This window comes from Bufo bufo, chromosome 4, assembly GCF_905171765.1.
Source record: "Bufo bufo chromosome 4, aBufBuf1.1, whole genome shotgun sequence".
Taxonomy (NCBI): domain Eukaryota; kingdom Metazoa; phylum Chordata; class Amphibia; order Anura; family Bufonidae; genus Bufo; species Bufo bufo.
This window is the reverse complement of record NC_053392.1, coordinates 504318174-504339784: the sequence shown is the minus strand read 5'-3', so window position 1 is coordinate 504339784 and position 21611 is coordinate 504318174. Positions and strand designations below refer to the sequence as shown.

At 46.8% G+C, this 21611-nt stretch overlaps 1 protein-coding gene across 1 annotated transcript in view; it reads left to right on the top strand.

Moving 5' to 3' along the window:
- Positions 1-11015: 11015 nt before the first annotated feature.
- PYGB (glycogen phosphorylase B) overlaps positions 11016-21611 on the top strand; it is a 124044-nt gene continuing 113448 nt past the window's right edge. Inside the window, exon 1 of the mRNA XM_040429652.1 lies at positions 11016-11258. Within this exon, the coding sequence (XP_040285586.1) occupies positions 11016-11258 (243 nt within the window). The remainder of the gene's footprint in view (positions 11259-21611) is intronic.

Genomic DNA, 21611 nt, shown 5'->3' with positions numbered 1-21611 from the left:
GACCCCAAGGGCATGTCTTATTTGAAGATATTTATAAAACCACTCCTTGGGGATATTAAATTCCTGCTGCAGGCTTTGAAATGACTTACATGTCTTGTCCTTAATTAATTGTCCAATTCTCGTCACTCCATAAGTTTCCCAGTTCCTAAGTCCTGGTATGGCCAATAGTTCTGGCAACAAGTGGTTCTTTCCAATAGGTGAAAGTTCACTAATACCTCCCACTCCTCTTAGCAGCTTCACTTTTGCCCAAACTTTTTTCATGAGTTCAATCAGAGGAAGTTTTTCCCTCCCTGCATGCATTCCTAAACCTTCCAGAATGCCCATGAGGTCACGACTGCCCAGCCAATGCTGCAATATCTGCCCAGTCATATCTGGTGCTTGTAGATCAATCCATCCCTTAAAATGCTGACATTGGGAAGCCAAAAAATAAATCCATGCGTTAGGGACAGCTAGGCCCCCTTCCGACTTAGAATACTGCAATGTCTCCAGTTTGATCCTAGCCTGTCCATACTTCCAAGTAAGATCTCTAAATATAGAGTGAATTTTCTTAAATCTATCCAGAGGGATCCAAACTGGAGCATTATTCAGTATATATATCAGTTGGGGCATCATAACCATTTTTAAAAGGTTAACTCTGCCTACCACCGAAAGAAAGAGCCTACACCATGACCTCACTTTAAGCCTAAAAGTAGCTAGCAAAGGGGATAGATTTAGTTCTTCAAAATCCGCTAGTCTCGGTGTTATATGTAATCCCAGATATTTAAATTTATCCACCCAGGGCACCAAACTATCTACTTGTCTGCCTACCAGGGCCTGCCCGTCAATTGGCATCAAAGAGGATTTCTGCCAGTTTATCCGTAGTCCGGAAAAGCTACCAAATCTGTCAATCAATGCCATGGCCGCATCCAGGGACGCACCAGTATCGCCCAAGAAAAGTAGGGTATCATCAGCGTACATAGCCACTTTATTATGCAGTTCACCATATCTAAACCCCTCTATACTTGTAGATAAGCGAATATGCGCCGCCAACGGCTCTATTGCAAGAGCAAACAATAAGGGCGACAGTGGGCATCCCTGTCTGGAACCCCTGGCGAGGGGAAAACAGTCTGATAATCCTCCATTAGCTCTAATTCTCGCCTTAGGGCTAGAATACAGAACCTGTACCCACTGAATGAACCGTTCACCAAAGCCCATAATTCTCAGGACCCCCCACAAATACCTCCATTCCACACTATCAAACGCCTTAGCGGCGTCAAGCGCAAGCAAGGCCCTGTCACCACTATTATCCGCCGGAATATTTAAGCTAGTGTACAGCCTACGAAGGTTAATAGCCGTTGATTTTCCTGGCATAAATCCCGTCTGATCCGGATGTACTATGGTCAGAATTACCTTGGACAGCCTGTTCGCCAACACCTTCGCCAGTAGCTTAACATCAGCCGTGAGAAGTGAAATTGGCCTGTAGGAATCCGGTATTTTAGGATCCTTCCCAGGCTTAGGCAAAACCACAATTATAGCTTCCTGCATCGAATGTGGTAACGAACCTGCCTCCAATGAGTGCTCAAACACCTTAAGTAATTCAGGGAGTAATATCCCCTGTAGTTTTTTGTATATCTCTACTGGGAGACCATCAGCTCCAGGGGCCTTACCACTTGCCATGTCCCCAAGTGCAGCTTCCAGTTCCTCTAGTGTAATCGGCTCCTCTAGCCTCTCTCTATCTTCTTCTGACAGCACCGATAACTGCGCCTCCTCTAGGAAATCCTTCAGGGCCTCATCAGAACTAGATCCAGTGGAAGTATATAGAGATACATAGAAGCTTTTTAAAATTCCTAATATTCCTTTTGTGTCCTGACAACTGTTCCCCCTGTCATCTCTCAACTCCTGAATACAAGAGGAGCCTCTCTGAGCCTGCGAGACCACTGACAACAAATGACCCACCTTCTCTCCTTCCTCAAAAGATCTCTGACGGTAAAAGCTTCTCTTTCTATCTGCGGCCTGTACCAGATGACATCTCAGCTGCTCCTGAGCAACCTCCAGCGCCTCACTACTAACCATGGTGGGGGATCTACTAAACTCTCTCTCAGCCTCGGACACTAGTACATGCGCCTTGACATCCGCCTCTCTGGTCCTGGATTTATGTTTGTTGATTTCTTTCATCAGAACTCCCCTCAGAAATGCTTTCATGGCGTCCCATACACCTGGTATCGAAGCCGACCCTGTATTGATATCAAAAAATTCCTTAATTTCCATAGAAATCCCAGATAGGTCACCCAACACATTCAACCAATGAGGATTACACTTCCACAGCCTCGGTCCCTGTCTGAGCACCCCCAGGCACAAGTCAATCTGCACCAGAGAATGGTCAGACAACGACCGAGGATGATAAACAACATCCCTAACTAGTGGTAGCATTATGTCGTTAACAAGGGCCAGATCTATACGCGATAGTGAATGGTGCGTGGCGGATCTACATGAATATTCACGCTTATCCGGGTTACGCCGTCTCCATACATCTTGCACTCCTACCTCACCCAAAATATTCCTGAGAGCCGCACTCCCCGGTGAACCACCTGCTCCCTCCACCCGGCATCTATCTAGGGAGTCATTCATCGTGCAATTAAAGTCCCCAACCAACAGCCACGGCAGCCCAGGGAAGTCCGCCACAAAGCCCATGATCTCTCTTATTAATGGGGAAGCAAACGGTGGGGGCACATACACAGACACCAGCACCAGCTGTATTCCATCCACCTTACACACCACACACACATACCTGCCCTCAGCGTCCACACACTCCTGCATATGTTCATACCTGATACTCCTATGCACAATCATACTTACACCTCTAGAATGAGAGGAATGAGTTGAATGTAACGCATGGATCACCCAATTTTTATTCATCCAGTGTAAATTTTCTCCTGTCAAATGCGTTTCCTGAAGACAACATATAGCCGGCTGAAACCGCCCCAGATACTGAAAAATACACTGTCTTTTCCGTGCTTCAGCCATCCCTCTCACATTCCAGCTTAAGATTCTAATCGCCTGTGACATGGTAAAATTTTTGACCATATTTGAATCTCACACCCCATTCAGATAACACTCGCTCATAGTTCAAGACCCTAACCTTCCCCCCCAACCTTTTCCCTACCCCCCCACCCCCCTCCCTCCCTCTCATACTCAGGTTACTGTAGCTGGGGAAACCTTTCCCTTCCTTATCCACTTCCCACATTAAAACAAGGCAATCCGAGAGCAACATGCCCTTCAACCTACAATAAGCATAACAATTTATAACACTTTTCCTCAGGTAGAGAATCCTCCCCACAACTGAGAAATACATTTTACTATCATTACCGCCTGCTCCCTCCTCAGGAACTACCATTTGGTAGCATTACATAATACACTCCCTAACTGGTGCAACATTTAAAGCAATCCTAGAGTGTAAATGCATATATAACTTGAACATAAGAAACGTATATCTGCCTCCTTCAAGTGTCCAGGGCCCCACTTCTCAATTGTCGCTCGTGGACGTCCAGCCACTGCGTCGCCTCCTCCGGATCTTCAAAAAATCTGGTGGATCCCAATGCCACCACACGCAGTTTAGCAGGAAACAGCATAGCGTACTGGACTTGTAGAGCTCTCAGCCTTTTCTTTATATCCATAAATCTGCTTCTCCTCCGCTGCACTTCGTTGGAATAATCCGGAAATATGGATACTTTCACCCCATTCAGGACCATCTCCTCATTGTCCCTAGATTGTCGCAGGATAGTGTCCCGGTCTTTAAAATGGAGTATCTTCGCCAGTATGGGACGGGGAGGTCTGCCAGGCGGAAGCGGCCGCATGGGGACTCTGTGCGCCCGCTCCACCGCATATAATGAGGATAAACCTTTTTCATGAAATAATTGGTGCAGCCATTTTTCCACAAATTCGGTGGCATTATCCCCCTCCGTCTTCTCTGGCACACCCACAATCCGCAGGTTATTCCTTCTGGACCTGTTCTCCAGGTCATCTGTTTTGGCGTATAACGCCGCTATATCTTTAGCAGATGATTTTGCCGCCATTTGCATAGGCTGGATAACGTCCTCAATAGTGGACACCCTCTTCTCCAATTCAGAGGTGCGTTCTGTGATTTTATGTAAGTCATGCCTAATTAAAGACACGTCTGACCTCAGACTGCCAACCTGTACTGTAAGCACCTTCAGTGTGCTGTTACAACTGGCCACAGCGGCCATAATATCTTTTAGAGTAGGCTCTGCTCCATCCACAACTTTAGGGCCTACCGCGTCTTTTGCCGGCCGTGCAGGGGTTAATGGCGGCCAATTTACCGCGTCCAGGGTCTCCCCGTCGGTGGATTCATCCTCTTGTCCAGAGGAAACCTGAGCGTCCATCTCCTTCTCCTCAGCCCAGTCTCCCCCAGCACTCTCCGTGCGAGCAAACCTGCTCAGCTTTGCGGCAGCCGTCTGTCTCGTCTTGGGCTGTAAGGCCGGCCCCTCTTCTTCCTCGGCGCCATGCCGACTCTCCTCTGGCCTGTCACAGCGCGGCCCTTTACCGGACTTTCTAGGCATGTCGGGACTCAAAAGATCAGCACCACACTCTCCTGACTCCTCTCAACCACCAGGTAGGCAAGGATCTGCGAAATAGGGGGTTGCTACCACTCTAAAATCAGGATGTCTGCAGGAGCTCAGTGCGGTGCGACCTACTCCATGCGCTCTCAGGCCACGCCCCCGGCTCTTTACTCTCTTGCCTCCTCTATCGCTGTGTTGAGAAGTTGGGTTACCAGTTCCACAGATGGATTCGACCCATAGAGTGTCAGCCTCCTTTGTACGATTCTCTGGATCTCGTCCTCTTCTCCGTTCAGTGGGTTGGAGTTAGCCATGGTGTTGTTTTGGTCCAATTTGACCAATTCAGCTATCAGTTCCTGTTGTGGTCGGTTGCTAGCCGAACGTCCACGGCTCTCCAGCAAATCCTTCAACGTTAGCCGTTTCAGTTTCTCATACCGATTCTCCATGGATACAGTACCCCCTCTGGGAAGATAGGACCAACCCTACTGCTGCCACCAATGTAGTTGTTACCCCTGGAGCGTAGAGGGGTTTTCACCACTGGAGGGTGTCGTTTTCTCGATCTTTGAGGAGTCTGCTCAGCATCCAGTAGTGATCCAAGTGAAGAAGCTCTTCCAAGCACTAGTGTGATATCTGTATTGAGGGTGAATATCTGTATTGACTCTAGATTGAGGGTGAAGAAGAACTCTCTTTATTGATGGCCACAGCTTTTATGCAGGAACACAAACTACAGCAACCAATCAATATCACAAACAGGGGCTTGGTCACATCGCTTACAAGTAGACACTGTGTCTTTACCCAGACAATAGACCAGAGTGTTTTCTTGTGAATTGTAATTAAGTAGGACAGTCTTGAGGTTAGAGTAGACTGACTGTCTGGAAGTGTGTCTACAGCTATGTCCCTGATACACATAGATGTCTGCTCCATTGTTAAATGTAGGTATTCAAGGTCCTGGCTAAAAACCATCTTTAACTTTAAACAGGGGAATCTGTTACAGTCCCAGGTATCGAACCCCCATGATCAGATACTGATGACCTATTCAAAGGATGTCATAAGTATTAAACTTTATAGGGAATCTGTCACCAACATCTTGGACTATTATCTGCAGTAAAATACATGTAGTGCTGCAGATAAGGAGTCCAGATCATTTTTTTTTTTGTTTCCTACTGCCCCTCCCCCCATAGCACAGCAAAGCAGTCTGGACTGTTTATATGAGTGTATCTTTTATGGCTCACAGCAGGGGGTGGGGGCAGCAGTAAAATAAAAAATGGCAATCTGGGCTCCTTATCTGCAGTTATGACTTATGTGTGCCTTCCGCATCCATGTGTCTGTTCCACAAACGATAGATCATGTCCTATACTTGTCCTTAAAAAGGCCCATACTTAACTAAATGCGGCATACACACTAACCGCATCCATATTTTTCGGATACTCGGTTTGCTGCACGAGGCCTTCATTTAATGGCTATAATTGTTTTCTTTTTTGGGCTATCAACCTAAGGGGTCCCCTGGCAGTCCCTTTGAAGAGATCACTTAGGCTAGTTTCACACTTGCGGCAGGACGGATCCGACATGCTGTTCACCATGTCGGATCCGTCCTGCGGCTGTTTCGCCGGATGGGGGCGGAGCTCCGGCGCAGCACGGCGGTGCACGGAGAAAGCTGCCGGACTAAAAAACCTGACATGCAGTAATTTTAGTCCGGCAGCCTTAAGCCGTGCACCGCCGTGCTGCGCCGGAGCTCCGCCCCCATCCCCATTATAGTCAATGGGGACGGAGCGGCGGCCCGGGGGCACGGCGAAACAGCCGCAGGACGGATCCGACATGGTGAACAGCATGTCGGATCCATCCTGCCGCAAGTGTGAAAGTACCCTTAGACAGCCGGTTTAAACCCACACCATAAATATACATTGGCGCAGATGTAACCCTTTCAAGACATTTTCATTTTTTCCTTTCTGCTTTCCAAGAGTGATGACTTTTTTTGTGTGGGTTGTATTTTTAAATGGCACTATTTAGTCTACCATATTATGTATTGGGGGAAATTTCTAAAGAGGGAAATGATTCCCAGCTGCAAATCAGTATTTAACAGTATTGCTCAGGCTACTTTTACACTCATGTTTTGTGCGGATCCGTCTTGTATCTGCACAGATAGATCCGCACGAATAATGCAAACGCTTGTGTCCGTTCATAACGGATCCGTTTGAAGTATTCATTCAAAAAAAAGTCTAAGTCAAAACGGATCCGTCTAGACTTACATTAAAAGTCAATGGGGGACGGATCCGTTTTCAATTGCACCATTTGTGTCAGTGAAAAACGGATCCGTCCCTATTGACTTACATTGTAAGTCTAGACGGATCCGTTAGGCTCCGCATAGTCAGACGGTCACCAAAACGCTGCAAGCTGCGTTTTAGTGACCATCTAAAAAACGCAACGGAGGCCAAACGCAGCCAAATTGATGCATTCTGACCGGATCCTTATCCATTCAGAATGCATTGGGGCTGAACTGATACGTTTTGGGCCGCTTGTGAGAGCCCTGAAATGGATCTCACAAGCGGACCCAGAAACGACAGTGTGAAAGTAGCCTAATATAGATCTTCCATCTTGGGCCATACATTCTGATAATTCAGCCAATCCCAATGATCGGCAACGATCAGATTCAGAATGATAATGAAAACCTAATGCTATTGAGCTGATACTGACAAAGTATAACCTGCTGGTGGTGCTTGGTCAGTGATCACACAACCATGGTGGTGCCCCCTTTTTTGGGGGTTCTGCAACAGGGTATATGCTGAGGTAGAGTCCCATAAATACTGGGTTGCATGTCCCTTTCCTGTCATACAGGCTGCCACTCTGGCATGGTATCGATCATACAGATGCTGGATATCTTCCTGTGGTATGTAATTCTAAGCTCTTACAACTTGGACCTTTTGGTTGTTGGTTGCTGTGCATGGAAGATCTATCATCCCATCCAGTCCCAGATGTTCTTCTCTCAATGGAGGAGAGATCTGGAGATTGAGCTCCCCCGGCAAGGTACAGAGATACCTGATGCTCCCAGTGTTAATTACACAGATCATTATGTACCTGGCCAGTGCCAGTGAGGAGGGCTCAGACGGCCCCCTGAGCATCGGCCCACCAGGTGTAATTCCCTGTAGGGTCTACAGCCAGCCCGCTCCTGGGCATGAGACCACTGAGGACAGTGATTGGCTGCAGTGATCACATGCTGTTTACCTGCACATCATGGGGGTGCATCCTCGTATAAATCAGTGGGATGAGGACCAGAGCTGCTGTGCAGAGAACAGCGGAAAAACAGATGACTATAACATACAGTACAGACCAAAAGTTTGGACACACCTTCTCATTCAAAGAGTTTTCTTTATTTTCATGACTATGAAGGCATCAAAACTATGAATTAACACATGTGGAATAATATACATAACAAACAAGTGTGAAACAACTGAAAATATGTCATATTCTAGCAGGGGCGTAGCTAGAAATGCATGGGCCCCATAGCAAAAAAATGTATGCCCCCCCCCCCCCCCTGTGCCATCCACAGATCCCCCTCCCCTAAACAGTGCCATCCACAGATCTCCCCCCTAAACAGTGCCATCCACAGATCCCCCCCTAAACAGTGCCATCCACAGATCCCCCCTAATTAGTGCCATCCACAGATCCCCCTCCCCTAAACAGTGCAATCCACAGATCTCCCCCCTAAACAGTGACATCCACAGATTCCCCTCCCCGACGCTCACAGCAGTATATTTATAAACTAATCAGTAACTAATTTAACTTTAATCATTGCTCATTGCTGAGCTCTTTACTTGGATTATTTGGATATCTTACTCTGTCTTAGCTCCGATAATAGCAGGCAGTGCGGGGGGCGGCGCTCACTCACTGACGTCACGCGCCTGCGCCGCCTAGTGGGAGGAGCAGGCGCGTGACGTCAGTGAGTGAGCGCCGCCCGCCCACACTGCCTGCTATTACCGGAGCTAAGACAGAGTAAGATATCCAAATAATCCAAGTAAAGAGCTCAGCAATGAGCAATGATTAAAGTTAAAGTAGTTACTGATTAGTTTATAAATATACTGCTGTGAGCGGCGTGGCCCTGTATATTCTAACCCCCAGGCAAGCGTCCCTGTCACCATGGGAACGCCTGGGGGTTAGAATATACCATCGGATTTGAGTTTTTACGATCTCACTGAGCTCGTGAAAACTCAGATCCGATGGTATATTCTAACCCCCAGGCAAGCGTCCCCGTCACCATGGGAACGCCTGGGGGTTAGAATATACCGAGTTACTCAGTGGTCTGGCTGGAGCCTCCCCAGCCTCTGTGTGGGCCCGGCCCTGCGTGCGCCCTGCTCCAGTCCTGACTCCTCCCCAGCCAGGCCCAAGCCTCGGACCGCCCGCGTCCCGCCCACTACACTAGTCTAGTGTAGTGGGCGGGCGGTCCGCGGCTCGGGCCTGGATGCCTGTGTGTAAATAAAAAATAAAATCAACAGAAGGCGGCACGGACGGGCCCCCAGTGGCGTAGGGCCCCATAGCCACTGCTATGGTGATCCCTACGCCACTGTATTCTAGGTTCTTCAAAGTAGCCACCTTTTGCTTTGATTACTGCTTTGCACACTCTTGGCATTCTCTTGATGAGCTTCAAGAGGTAGTCCCCTGAAATGGTTTTCACTTCACAGGTGTGCCCTGTCAGGTTTAATAAGTGGGATTTCTTGCCTTATAAATGGGGTTGGGACCATCAGTTGCGTTGAGGAGAAGTCAGGTGGATACACAGCTGATAGTCCTACTGAATAGACTGTTAGAATTTGTATTATGGCAAGAAAAAAGCAGCTAAGTAAAGAAAAACGAGTGGCCATCATTACTTTAAGAAATGAAGGTCAATCAGTTAGCCGAAAAATTGGGAAAACTTTGAAAGTAAGGGCTATTTGACCATGAAGGAGAGTGATGGGGTGCTGCGCCAGATGACCTGGCCTCCACAGTCACCGGACCTGAACCCAATCGAGATGGTTTGGGGTGAGCTGGACCGCAGAGTGAAGGCAAAAGGGCCAACAAGTGCTAAGCATCTCTGGGAACTCCTTCAAGACTGTTGGAAGACCATTTCAGGGGACTACCTCTTGAAGCTCATCAAGAGAATGCCAAGAGTGTGCAAAGCAGAAATCAAAGCAAAAGGTGGCTACTTTGAAGAACCTAGAATATTACATATTTTCAGTTGTTTCACACTTGTTTGTTATGTATATAATTCCACATGTGTTAATTCATAGTTTTGATGCCTTCATAGTCATGAAAATAAAGAAAACTCTTTGAATGAGAAGGTGTGTCCAAACTTTTGGTCTGTACTGTATATATTTTTTTAATTATAAGGTATCTGGTGGCACTGGGTGGATTTAAAGGGGTTGTCTCATCACAGACAATGGGGGCATATTGCCAGGATTCCAGTGGTGGGGCCTGCACCTATATCGGGAACGGAGCCCGCAAGTCGGTGGCTGGAGGAGCGCGCTCCCCATAGAAGTGAATGGGTGCGAACCACGCATAACCGGCCACTGCTCAGCCATTTTCGGCGGCCTCATAGAAAATGAATGGAGGGCGGCTACGCATGTGCAGTTTGCCCTCCTACACTTTCAGGGGTCCGTTCTCAATATAGGCGTGGGTCCCAGCAGTGGGACCCACACCTATAAGACAATGGGGGCATATCCTAGCAATATGCCCCCATTGTTTGTGATGAGACAACCCCCTCCGCTGCAGATCCACATAAGGCATCATACACACGACCATAGGTGGCCCGTGCCTGTATTGCAGTCCGCAATATACGGGCACCATCATGGATGCGAACCCATTCACTTGAATGGGAACAGAATCCAGGAGATACAGTGCAGACTGGCACGGATCGGAAGCCAAACTTGTTTGTGGTGGGGACTGTCCTATGCATTCAAGTGAATGGGTTCGCAGCATGGGGCAAGTCGGGCACAAGGTCATGTGCATGAGGCCTAACGATTAGGCCTACTGTCATTCAATGGGTCTAATCTGCAGATTTTCCATCTGGAATCCACGCTCATTCTTCTTGCAAAATATTTTCTCTAGTGGCCTAAAAAGAAATCTGTGCAGATTCTTTTCTGGAGCCTGTGAATGGGGCATAAACATATAGATCATCTGCCCAGATGACATGGATTGAGACGTGGAAATAATCAATCCACGTGTGAACACGGCCTAATGCTTGTCAGATCCCAGCGTTTGCAGCCATTTCTCATAGAACATGAGCAGGTCCTGGACAGGAGGCCATGGCAGCAGGTAGATGAGGCTGGCAGGGGAGGAGCAGGGCGCACATCCCCTGTTATTTACGATCCCTGTGTGCAGGAGGCAGGTCTGGAGCGCACCGCGCATGCGCCTCCTCCCTCTGCAGCGAAGAAGAGTGAGCAGAGCCCGACGACCCACACAGCGCTGCACAGTCACTCACGTCCACACTGCAGAGCCATGGCTGCCCCACTGTCTGATAGCGACAAGAGGAAGCAGATCAGCGTCAGGGGCATCGCAGGACTCGGGGATGTGTCCGAGGTCAGGAAGAGCTTCAACAGGCATCTGCACTTCACCCTGGTGAAAGACAGGAACGTCTCCACCCCCAGAGACTATTACTTTGCCCTGGCACACACTGTCAGGGACCACCTGGTGGGAAGATGGATCAGGACTCAGCAGTATTACTACGAGAAGGATCCCAAGGTAAATGCAGCTGTCAGTGGCCTGGAGGGCATTGTGTGCAGGTTCTGGGGCACAACAACATCCATCTTGCTTAGTGGGCAGAATGAATGATGCCAGGGCATACAGTGGTGGAGCAGCAGATCAGCTGGGTCTCAGCCTGGCATCCACAGGTTGTGTATCTGCACTGTCCAGTCTGCAGGGGGGGAGGTAGGTACTGTAGCACTGCAGGAGGAGGTAGGTACTGTAGCTCTGCAGGGGGGGGGGGGGGGGGGGGAGGTAGGTACTGTAGCTCTGCAGGGGGGGGGGGGGGGGGAGGTAGGTACTGTAGCTCTGCAGGGGGGGGGGTAGGTACTGTAGCTCTGCAGGGGGGGGAGGTAGGTACTGTAGCTCTGCAGGGGGGGAGGTAGGTACTGTAGCTCTGCAGGGGGGGAGGTAGGTACTGTAGCTCTGCAGGGGGGGAGGTAGGTACTGTAGCTCTGCAGGGGGGGGAGGTAGGTACTGTAGCTCTGCAGGGGGGGAGGTAGGTACTGTAGCTCTGCAGGGGGGGTGGAGGTAGGTACTGTAGCTCTGCAGGGGGTGGAGGTAGGTACTGTAGTTCTGCAGGGGGTGGAGGTAGGTACTGTAGCTCTGCAGGGGGTGGAGGTAGGTACTGTAGCTCTGCAGGGGGTGGAGGTAGGTACTGTAGCACTGCAGGGGGAGGTAGGTACTGTAGCTTTGCAGGGGGGGGAGGTAGGTACTGTAGCACTGCAGGGGGGGACACTGCAGGGGGAGGTAGGTACTGTAGCACTGCAGGGGGAGGTAGGTACTGTAGCACTGCAGGGGGGGAGGTAGGTACTGTAGCACTGCAGGAGGGAGGTAGGTACTGTAGCACTGCAGTATAGAGATCTGTTATTGTGCCAGTGCCTGACCTCACCCCCACCCCCACCCGTAGATATGGCGGTGTATTGATGAGCTCCGAATCCATGAGTTATATTCACGTATCCTCCTTCCTCCCCTCTGCTTCCATTTATAGATGAGCTGATGAGGCCTCCTCCAGGAGAAGCCACCATGTCCCCTCATCTCCTGACCTTGAGGGAGTCATTTGCACATCCTCTTTGCAGGCAGCTCTTGTTTTTTTTTGTATATTGATTTTTGTACAGAAATGCACGTATTGAAAGGATTTTTTATTTAATTTTTTACAATGAACGTCTGTATCATTGCCCATTGCTGATGCAGAACAACTGCGTTTAGTGCTCTATATGGCGGTATATTGGGATCTCCTACAGATCTGCTGAGAAATGTAGAAATATCATGCATCTCCGTGAAAATTGTGCACAGAATTCAGTGGGTGGAGTAATTACACAGTCTAAAGCCTCATTCACACGTCCGTGCTCAAATCCGTGAGCTGATGGTCAGTGATGCACCCGTGAAGGATTAGTGTTGGGCCCGTGTGTCCGTTATTTGCTGTCCGTGTTTCACTGACACTGCACAGCATCTCTTCTTAATGATTTGTGAACATGTGATGGATCGGTGAACACGGACAAAATAGAGCATGCATCCGTGCTAAAAACACGGACCGTGCAAAAACACTGATGTGTGAATACACACATTAAAATGAATAGGGACGTGTGCTGTCCGTGGAGAACGCGTACAGCACACGTCCGTGAAGCACTAACGTGTGAATGGGGCTTAAAAGCACTTGATATGTGCCCCATGCACACGGCCGTATTTTTGGACTGCATCTGATCCTTTTTTTTTTTTTTTTTTGCCGATTGGATGCGGACCCATTAATTTTAATGGGGCAGCAAAAAATGTGGACAGCACACCGTATGTTTGTTCCGCCATCCCTCAGGAGAAACCTGCCCTATTCTTGTCCGTTGTGCAGACAAGAATAGGCATTTTTAACATAGGGTGGAATGTGTGTAAGGCAAACATGTGGGATGCACATGACCGGTAGGTCCACAGTTTGCAAACCGCAAAACAGATATGGTCGTGTGCATGAGGCCCATGTCAACGGTTTTGATCGGTGGGAGTCCGGGTGCTGAGACCCCCAGTAATTGCTAAAACGAGGAATAGAAGCCGTCTGCTGAGCACTATGAGGGGAGAGTTATCAGAACTGGTGTAAAGTAGAACGGACTTAGTGGCCCATAGCAACCAATCAGATTCCTCTTTAAATTTTTCAGAGGAATTCTGAAATCTGTAAGGTGGAATCTGATTGGTTGCTATGCCAGTTCTACGTCACACCATTTCTGATAAATCTCTCCCTGTCTCTTCTCGCCACTGAAGTGAGGGCCTGGTGTCTCGGGGCTCATTCAGACAAACGTAAGGGCAGCAAATAGTGGTCCACAAGGCATGGGCACCGACCATGTGAATACTGTATTGCGGTGCGGACCCATTGACTTGAATGGGTTCGCGATCTGCAAAATACACCTATCTTTTGCGGTGCGAAGGCATGGACCCAAAAGCCCACGGAAGCTCTTTGGAGTGTTTCCGTGCTCCGCAAAACATAGGACCTGTCCTATCTTTTGGCGTATTTTGCAGATCGTGGACTCATTCAAGTCGATGGGTCCGCATTTACAGCACAGAGTGCACACAGCCAAGCATAACACTCAGCTCTTCCCAACGGTGCCTAAAGATCCTTTTTCTCAGACCGATAATTTAGCTAAAAACTTTTTCCTGATAATTGGCCTGTCTAAAAGGTGCTGGCGATCACCCGGTCGTGCATTGGATTTGGCTTGTACCTTGATTGCTGTAGTGATTGCTTGTCCCAAACAGTGGAGGAAATTACTATATGTAAATACAGCCCTCATCTCCGCTGACGATCAGGTAATTATCCTTAAAGGGGTTGTCCCATAACTAATGTAAAAAAAAATGACAATCGGGCATCATCTAGTACAGGACAATCTCTTTCTAACAAAGCTAGAACCAGCCCTGTACCTCACATTGATCCACAGATCTCCCCATTCATTGCTCTGCTAGATTTATATCAAGGGGAGTGTCTTTTCTGCTGCAGCTCAGGGGGCGTGTCCATGTTCTCCCTATCACAGCTCAGGAGGCAGTTGAAGGATAAAACTGAGCATGTGCGACCTTCTCAGTTAGCCGGTCAAAGAAATAAAAAATAAACAGCAGGTGGCGCTATACAGTTACATTTTATTGAATAACTCAGTGGCTACGCCAAATTTTTAATTACATGCAATTATAAAAGTATTCAGATCCAGGTGCTGGTTTGAAAACTGTAGAATATTTTTTGTGGGACAACCCCTTTAAAGAGGACCTTTCACTACAATAAAAAAAATCTAAACTAAGCATACAGACATGGAGAGCGGCGCCCAGGGATCTCCCTGCACTTACTATTATCCCTGGGCGCCGCTCTCCATGTCTGTATGCTTAGTTTAGATTTTTTATTGTAGTGAAAGGTCCTCTTTAATGTTTGGTTTGTTCCTGATAATTGCCTGAAACATTGGTCCATGTAAATGGACCTTTAGGCTAGGGCTAGACGACGAAATGTGTCGCATGACCATTTTTATAATGATAGTCTTTGGTGTTGCACTGCGACACGACAGTAGCAAAAAATCCATCCAAGATCAATTGCGCGACACGTAGCAGTGTAGTTGTGCACTATGTGTCGTGCGACTTATTGTCGTGGTGTAGCCCTAGCCTTAGTGCATATACACACAGCAGTGTAGTTTAAGTGGATTTCCCTGACAGATTTTAGTGCGGTTTTCACACCATTGTATTGCAAAGTGTGAATTCTGTACTGTAAATTCACTCAAACAATTGACATTGTTCAGATTTCAAAGTCCACACTGCTGGAAAATTTCTGCATCATGTACATGAAATTTTGAAAACCTCATCTATCTACTTAGCTGGTACTGTATAAACCTACCTGCACACAGGTGCGGGCTGTCCTGCAGAAATTCCACACATATTTCCTTTTTGCGGATTTGATGCAGATCTCACCTTTGCATTGAAAAGGGTAAAACACATAAAAGTATCAAAATCCGCACAACAGATCAGTTTCCACGAAAAAGCAAAGAGAATCCACGCGGAAAAGCCATATAATCCGCAACGTGCGAGGTTTCTACCTCACATTCTTTTCAATGGGAGGCAGCGCCATGGGCGTGCCAAGAAGATACGATATTCACTGTCGCCTCCCATTGGTAGATATAAATGACACGACCACCAGCAGAATTTCGCCATGGGTGTCCACCAAATTCCACGGGAAAAAATGCAGAGTGAACGTCCCTTACACTTTGAATGGAGCACCATAGCACATTCTTGGCTGCAATACACACACCTTCACTTTTTTCATTTGGTGTCCCCTATGCCAAACAGTGTCATGGGAGACAGTTTTACAGAATACCGCATATTCTTGATCGATGTGACTGGTTTATCTGCCTGTGTGTACATCTTTCTTCCCATAAAGCATGTAAGAAATGTTACACAATATTTAAAGGGGGTGTCCAAGTTATATTTATTGATGACCTATCCTGAGGATAGTAGAAAGAGGGATGAAAGCAGCACACACGGTCTCATCGGGTCACCAGAATGCATCAGCCGCCAAAAAGACCGTGGATCCACAACGGTCATACCAGAAAGTTGAAGTAGAAGAGTCACAGCAGCATCTCCGTTATTTTTCTTTTTATTGCGAAGACTTCACAGCATGTATACAAATAAAGTGTGACGTTTTGGCTGTAACCAGCCTTTATCAAGCATAATCCAACAGTGACATATACCAACATTAAATAGGGTAACCTCCACCCTCCTCAAAAGACATCAACCAATAATTTGCGTTCACCTGCAACACCCAACCAATCGTGATTGATCACAATCGCAGTTCCTCTTTTACATATATCAGCACTCTCACCTGTGTAGGTTACATCATGGACTCACTTACTCCTGCCCATCATTCGCGTCTCCGCTTCTACACTGCGCAGACTCGCGCTACTCACGGTTTGTATATCTCCCAGGCAACCGCGCTGCAGATCTCGCGGAGATCCCGCGTGATCGCGTCACATTACGTATCTGCTCAAGCTGAACAGCCGGCGCCGAGACTAACAGCCGTGCACAGATATGACGTAACTGTGCGTCCCGTTGCCAGGGTAATAGACAAAACTTTGCGAATACAGCGAAAGCGGAGCTCCCGGAATAAGGATCCATCTGTCCAATAGTTCGTATCATATATACAGTAGAGACCAAAAGTTTGGACACACCTTCTCATTCAAAGAGTTTTCTTTATTTTCATGACTATGAAAATTATAGATTCACACTGAAGGCATCAAAACTATGAATTAACACATGTTGAATTATATACATAACAAACAAGTGTGAAACAACTGAAAATATGTCATAGTCTAGGTTCTTCAAAGTAGCCACCTTTTGCTTTGATTACTGCTTTGCACACTCTTGCCATTCTCTTGATGAGCTTCAAGAGGTAGTCCCCTGAAATGGTTTTCACTTCACAGGTGTGCCCTGTCAGGTTTAATAAGTGGGATTTCTTGCCTTATAAATGGGGTTGGGACCTTCAGTGGCGTTGAGGAGAAGTCAGGTGGATACACAGCTGATAGTCCTACTGAATAGACTGTTAGAATTTGAATTATGGCAAGAAAAAAACAGCTAAGTAAAGAAAAACGAGTGGCCATCATTACTTTAAGAAATGAAGGTCAGTCAGTCAGCTGAAAAATTGGGAAAACTTTGAAAGTAAGGGCTATTTGACCATGAAGGAGAGTGATGGGGTGCTGCACCAGATGACCTGGCCTCCACAGTCACCGGGCCTGAACCCAATCGAGATGGTTTGGGGTGAGCTGGACCGCAGAGTGAAGGCAAAAGGGCCAACAAGTGCTAAGCATCTCTGGGAACTCCTTCAAGACTGTTGGAAGACCATTTCAGGGGACTACCTCTTGAAGCTCATCAAGAGAATGCCAAGAGTGTGCTAAGCAGTAATCAAAGCAAAAGGTGGCTACTTTGAAGAACCTAGAATATGACATATTTTCTGTTGTTTCACACTTGTTTCTATCTGTCGGCTTTTTATAGATATCTGTGTGTATAACACCATCAATGATGTGTACCCTAACATCAAGAAATTGTAATTAATTTTCTGATGCTGTGACTGTAAATTGTAGTCCAGGGACCCCACTATTAAGATGGGTATGGAAATCATGCAATTCCTCCCTGGTCCCACCCCATATCATAAAAATGTCATTGATGTAGCGCAGCCAGCACAGGACCCTCCCAAAGAATGCAGATCGATAAACCAGCCTGTCCTCCACCTCAGCCATGAACATATTGGCTTAAGTTGGGGCCACATTGGACCCCATGGCCACGCCACGCTTCTGTTGGTAAAAAGTGTCCTCAAAGAGAAAATAATTTCTCCTCAGGACAATTTCTAAGAGGTGGAGGACAAGCCGACAGGCATCCAGGGAGAGTCCGGTGCTGGCCAAGGCCACATCGACGACATTCAACCCATAGGTATGGTCAATTGACGTGTATAACGAGACCACATCAAAGCTGACAAGCAAAAATTGTGAGGGTAATTGAATTTGCCTTAATTTACCCAGAAAAAATCCAGTGTCTTTGACATAGGAGGGAGCCGTGGTTGCGTGGACCCGCAACAGCCTGTCAAAAAAGATCGAGATTGTGTTGAAGACGGATCCCCTGCCAGACACAATCGGTCTGCCAGGCGGATCCACCAAACCTTTATATATCTTGGAGAGTGTATATATTATGGGGGTGATTGGATGGGCAACTCTTAAGTAATTGTTTAAATCATCATCTATGACAGCTTTCTGTAGGGCCTCATCCAGGATTCCACCAATCTCCCGCATGATATCCCACTTGGGATCCCCTCCCAATACTTCATATACCTCCACGTCATTCAATTGTCTCATGATTTCCTTGACATACTTAGGGGTATCCATCACAACCACGGCACCCCCCTTGTCTGCTGGCTTGATGGTAATGGATTTGTTATCCAAAAGTGCCTCAATAGCTTGTCTTTCCTGTATAGAGAGATTGGTCCTAACATGATTATCAGCATCAGCTCTCATCCTCTCTATCTGTTTATGTACAATTTCAATATACGATTCAACCACATGATTATTACGCGGTGGGGAGAAATTGCTAATACGCTTCAGCTCAAATTTATTAAACGGCAATTCAATACCCTGTTTAGTCCCCTGGGAATGGGTACTAGTTTCCTTATTGGAGGCAAAAAAGCTTTTGAGTCTCAACCTCCTAAAGAAACGCTGCAAGTCCAATTCCAGATTATACCAGTCCCGTATACCTGTCGGAGAATATGTTAGACCTCGGCTCAGCACTTGAACCTGTTCTGGACTGAGAGATACTGAAGAAATATTGACCACCAATTGTGTCATTTCCTTAGATTGTGCCGCGTGGGTCTCCTCATCTCCTTGTTGGGACCCAAATGCGGGGGTGGTAAGCTTCTTCCGGAGCCGATGGTGTCTCCTCCCACCCCTCCTACATCTCCGCCACCGGCCTTTTTTTGAGCTCCTAAAAAAGCAGATGTGCTGGATTCATCAGTAGATTCAGAATCACAAGTAGTGAAACCAAAGTTCCCTTGTTCAAACTTCCGACCCTTTCTTCTCCGTGGTCTATGCCAATTGTATACTTTGCCCAATTGGTAATCCTCTAGATCTCTATGCCACTTGTCGCATTTTGTTTTCTCAACCTCATTCCTGTGGCGTGATATATATTGTGCCACTGTATCCTTATGGGTTTTAAAGTCCTCTGCACCAATGAGGTTCTGGATCTGTGTATCAAGACTATTAAGCGTCCGCTTGATATTATCAACCTCCTTGTGCAGATAATCAATATTTAGCAGCATGAGATCAAAAGAGTATCTGTTATTGACAGCCTCAAATTTATTATTCGGAAACAAGTTAGGGCGGAGGTGAAACCTAAGGCCTCTAGGTATCCTCTCATTCCTATAATATTCCTTTAATGTGCTGAGATGCAACTCCATAGTGACCAATTTCTTGGACTCCTGTTCATGTTTGCGTTTCAATAGGTCAATGGAGTACTCAAAAAGGAAATATCTGTGGTATCATCCCCGATCAGTCTTTGAATGTCATCCTCCGTATACATGCATACATGCTTCAGTGAAGCTTCTGTGTTCTTACCCGAACCTGAGGGGTTCTCCATGTTAACACTTGAAATGTGTATCACACCCCTGGTGCCAGCCTTCCAGATCAAGACAGTAGAAAGAGGGATGAAAGCAGCACACACGGTCTCATCGGGTCACCAGAATGCATCAGCCGCCAAAAAGACCGTGGATCCACAACGGTCATACCAGAAAGTTGAAGTAGAAGAGTCACAGCAGCATCTCCGTTATTTTTCTTTTTATTGCGAAGACTTCACAGCATGTATACAAATAAAGTGCGACGTTTTGGCTGTAACCAGCCTTTATCAAGCATAATCCAACAGTGACATATACCAACATTAAATAGGGTAACCTCCACCCTCCTCAAAAGACATCAACCAATAATTTGCGTTCACCTGCAACACCCAACCAATCGTGATTGATCACAATCGCAGTTCCTCTTTTACATATATCAGCACTCTCACCTGTGTAGGTGAAGTCTTCGCAATAAAAAGAAAAAAACTGAGATGCTGCTGTGACTCTTCTACTTCAACTATCCTCAGGATAGGTCATCAATATCAGATCGGCTGGGGTCCGACACCCGGCACCCCCGCCGATCACTTGTTTGAAGAGAAGGCGCGCGCCGTGCCAGCGCTGCCTCCCCTTCACTGTCTACCTTCTAGCCGTTGCATCTGCAGTGGTGAGCAGGTGTAATTACACCCATTAATTTCAATGGTGCGGATCGCTGTATCCCTTTAAGCATACAATTAAGCGGTAGGTGTTCCTGAAAATGACATCATTCATAAATCTGTTGTATGTCGCAAGTACCTATTTTCTGGACTCCTGACCCCCCCACCAATCGGCTTTTTTAAAAGGCATCTGTCAGCGGGATCAACCCTATTAAACCAGCCATTATGCCTAGTAGCGCTGACCTTGATGATTAAAACCACAGATTTGTTCCCTTGATCCGTAGCTGCGTTTAGGAGAAATAATACAAAAAAATTTTTTTTTTAAATAGGCAAATTAAGAATAGGTGCATCTTTAGCAGCCCGATTGAAGTAAAAGGGGTCCACACCCGAGTCGCAAAAAATGCGGTTCGGATGCGGAACCAAACCACGTTCGTTCGCATGTAGGCTAAATTAGTATGTCCCGGAAAATACAAGTATCAATAAAACAGACCTGTCCGGAGAGGTGACAAGGTCTCTGGTGTAGATGATGTAATGTGGTGGCTCTTGGGTGCTTCAGGATAGGACAGCTGACGTTATTGATGGGCGATGGATTAAATAACCTTCAGGCTAGAGGCGGGGGAGGTGAAGGAGCTGATGCATCATTTATGTGCAGAAATGGCTACATGGCATCTCGACCTCCTTGTAGCTTTAGGATAATGCATTTTATAGAACACATAAAGCAGATTGTGTGGTTTACTGTGCATAGCAGAGCCATGTTTGATATGATATATTAGTGACCACTAATACGTAAACAACGTTTTTTTTTAGCTAAACAGCTTGCTTTAGTCAATCATTACATGTACTTAAAATGGTGCCTTAAAAACTATAACTTGTCCTGCAAAAAATAAGACCTCATACAAGTACATTGATGAAAAAACACAAAAGTTATAGCTCTTGGAATGCAATTTTTTTTTTTTTTAATGCGTGTGGTCACTAAGGGGTTAATTCAGAGTCACGACTCAGTTTGTATGAATTACAATAAATAGAAAGACTCAGCTACTAATCTGGTTTTTGCATTAGGTGATTTTATCTTGTACGGTTAGATGATGTGCCTGGATTTTCATGGTGTAATACAGTACCAACAAAGTGACTGAGATTATCATGGGCGGATTGGCCATAGACCACACAAGGGAATTTCCCGGTGGGTCGATGCCCAGGGCTCACAGCTGCCGGTTCGGTACATAGCGATCTGAGGCTCTCAGCATTAGCTAATGCTAGGAGCACCTGGTACTTACAGTTGCAAGAAAAAGTATGTGAACCATTTGGAATGATATGGATTTCTGCACAAATTGGTCATAAAATGTGATCTGATCATCATTGGTTCTGCCGGGGTAGTGTTTTGTGCTGCACTGTGGTATTTGGCTCTGCTTGGGCAGTGTTTTGTGCTGCACTGTGGTATTTGGTTCTGCTGGGGCAGTGTTTTGTGCTGCACTGTATTTGGCTCTGCTGGGGCAGTATATTGTGCTGCACTGTATTTGGTTCTGCTGGGGCGGCATTTTGTGCTGCACTGTGTATTTGATTCTACTGGGGCAGTATATTGTGCTGCACTGTGGTATTTGGCTCTGCTTG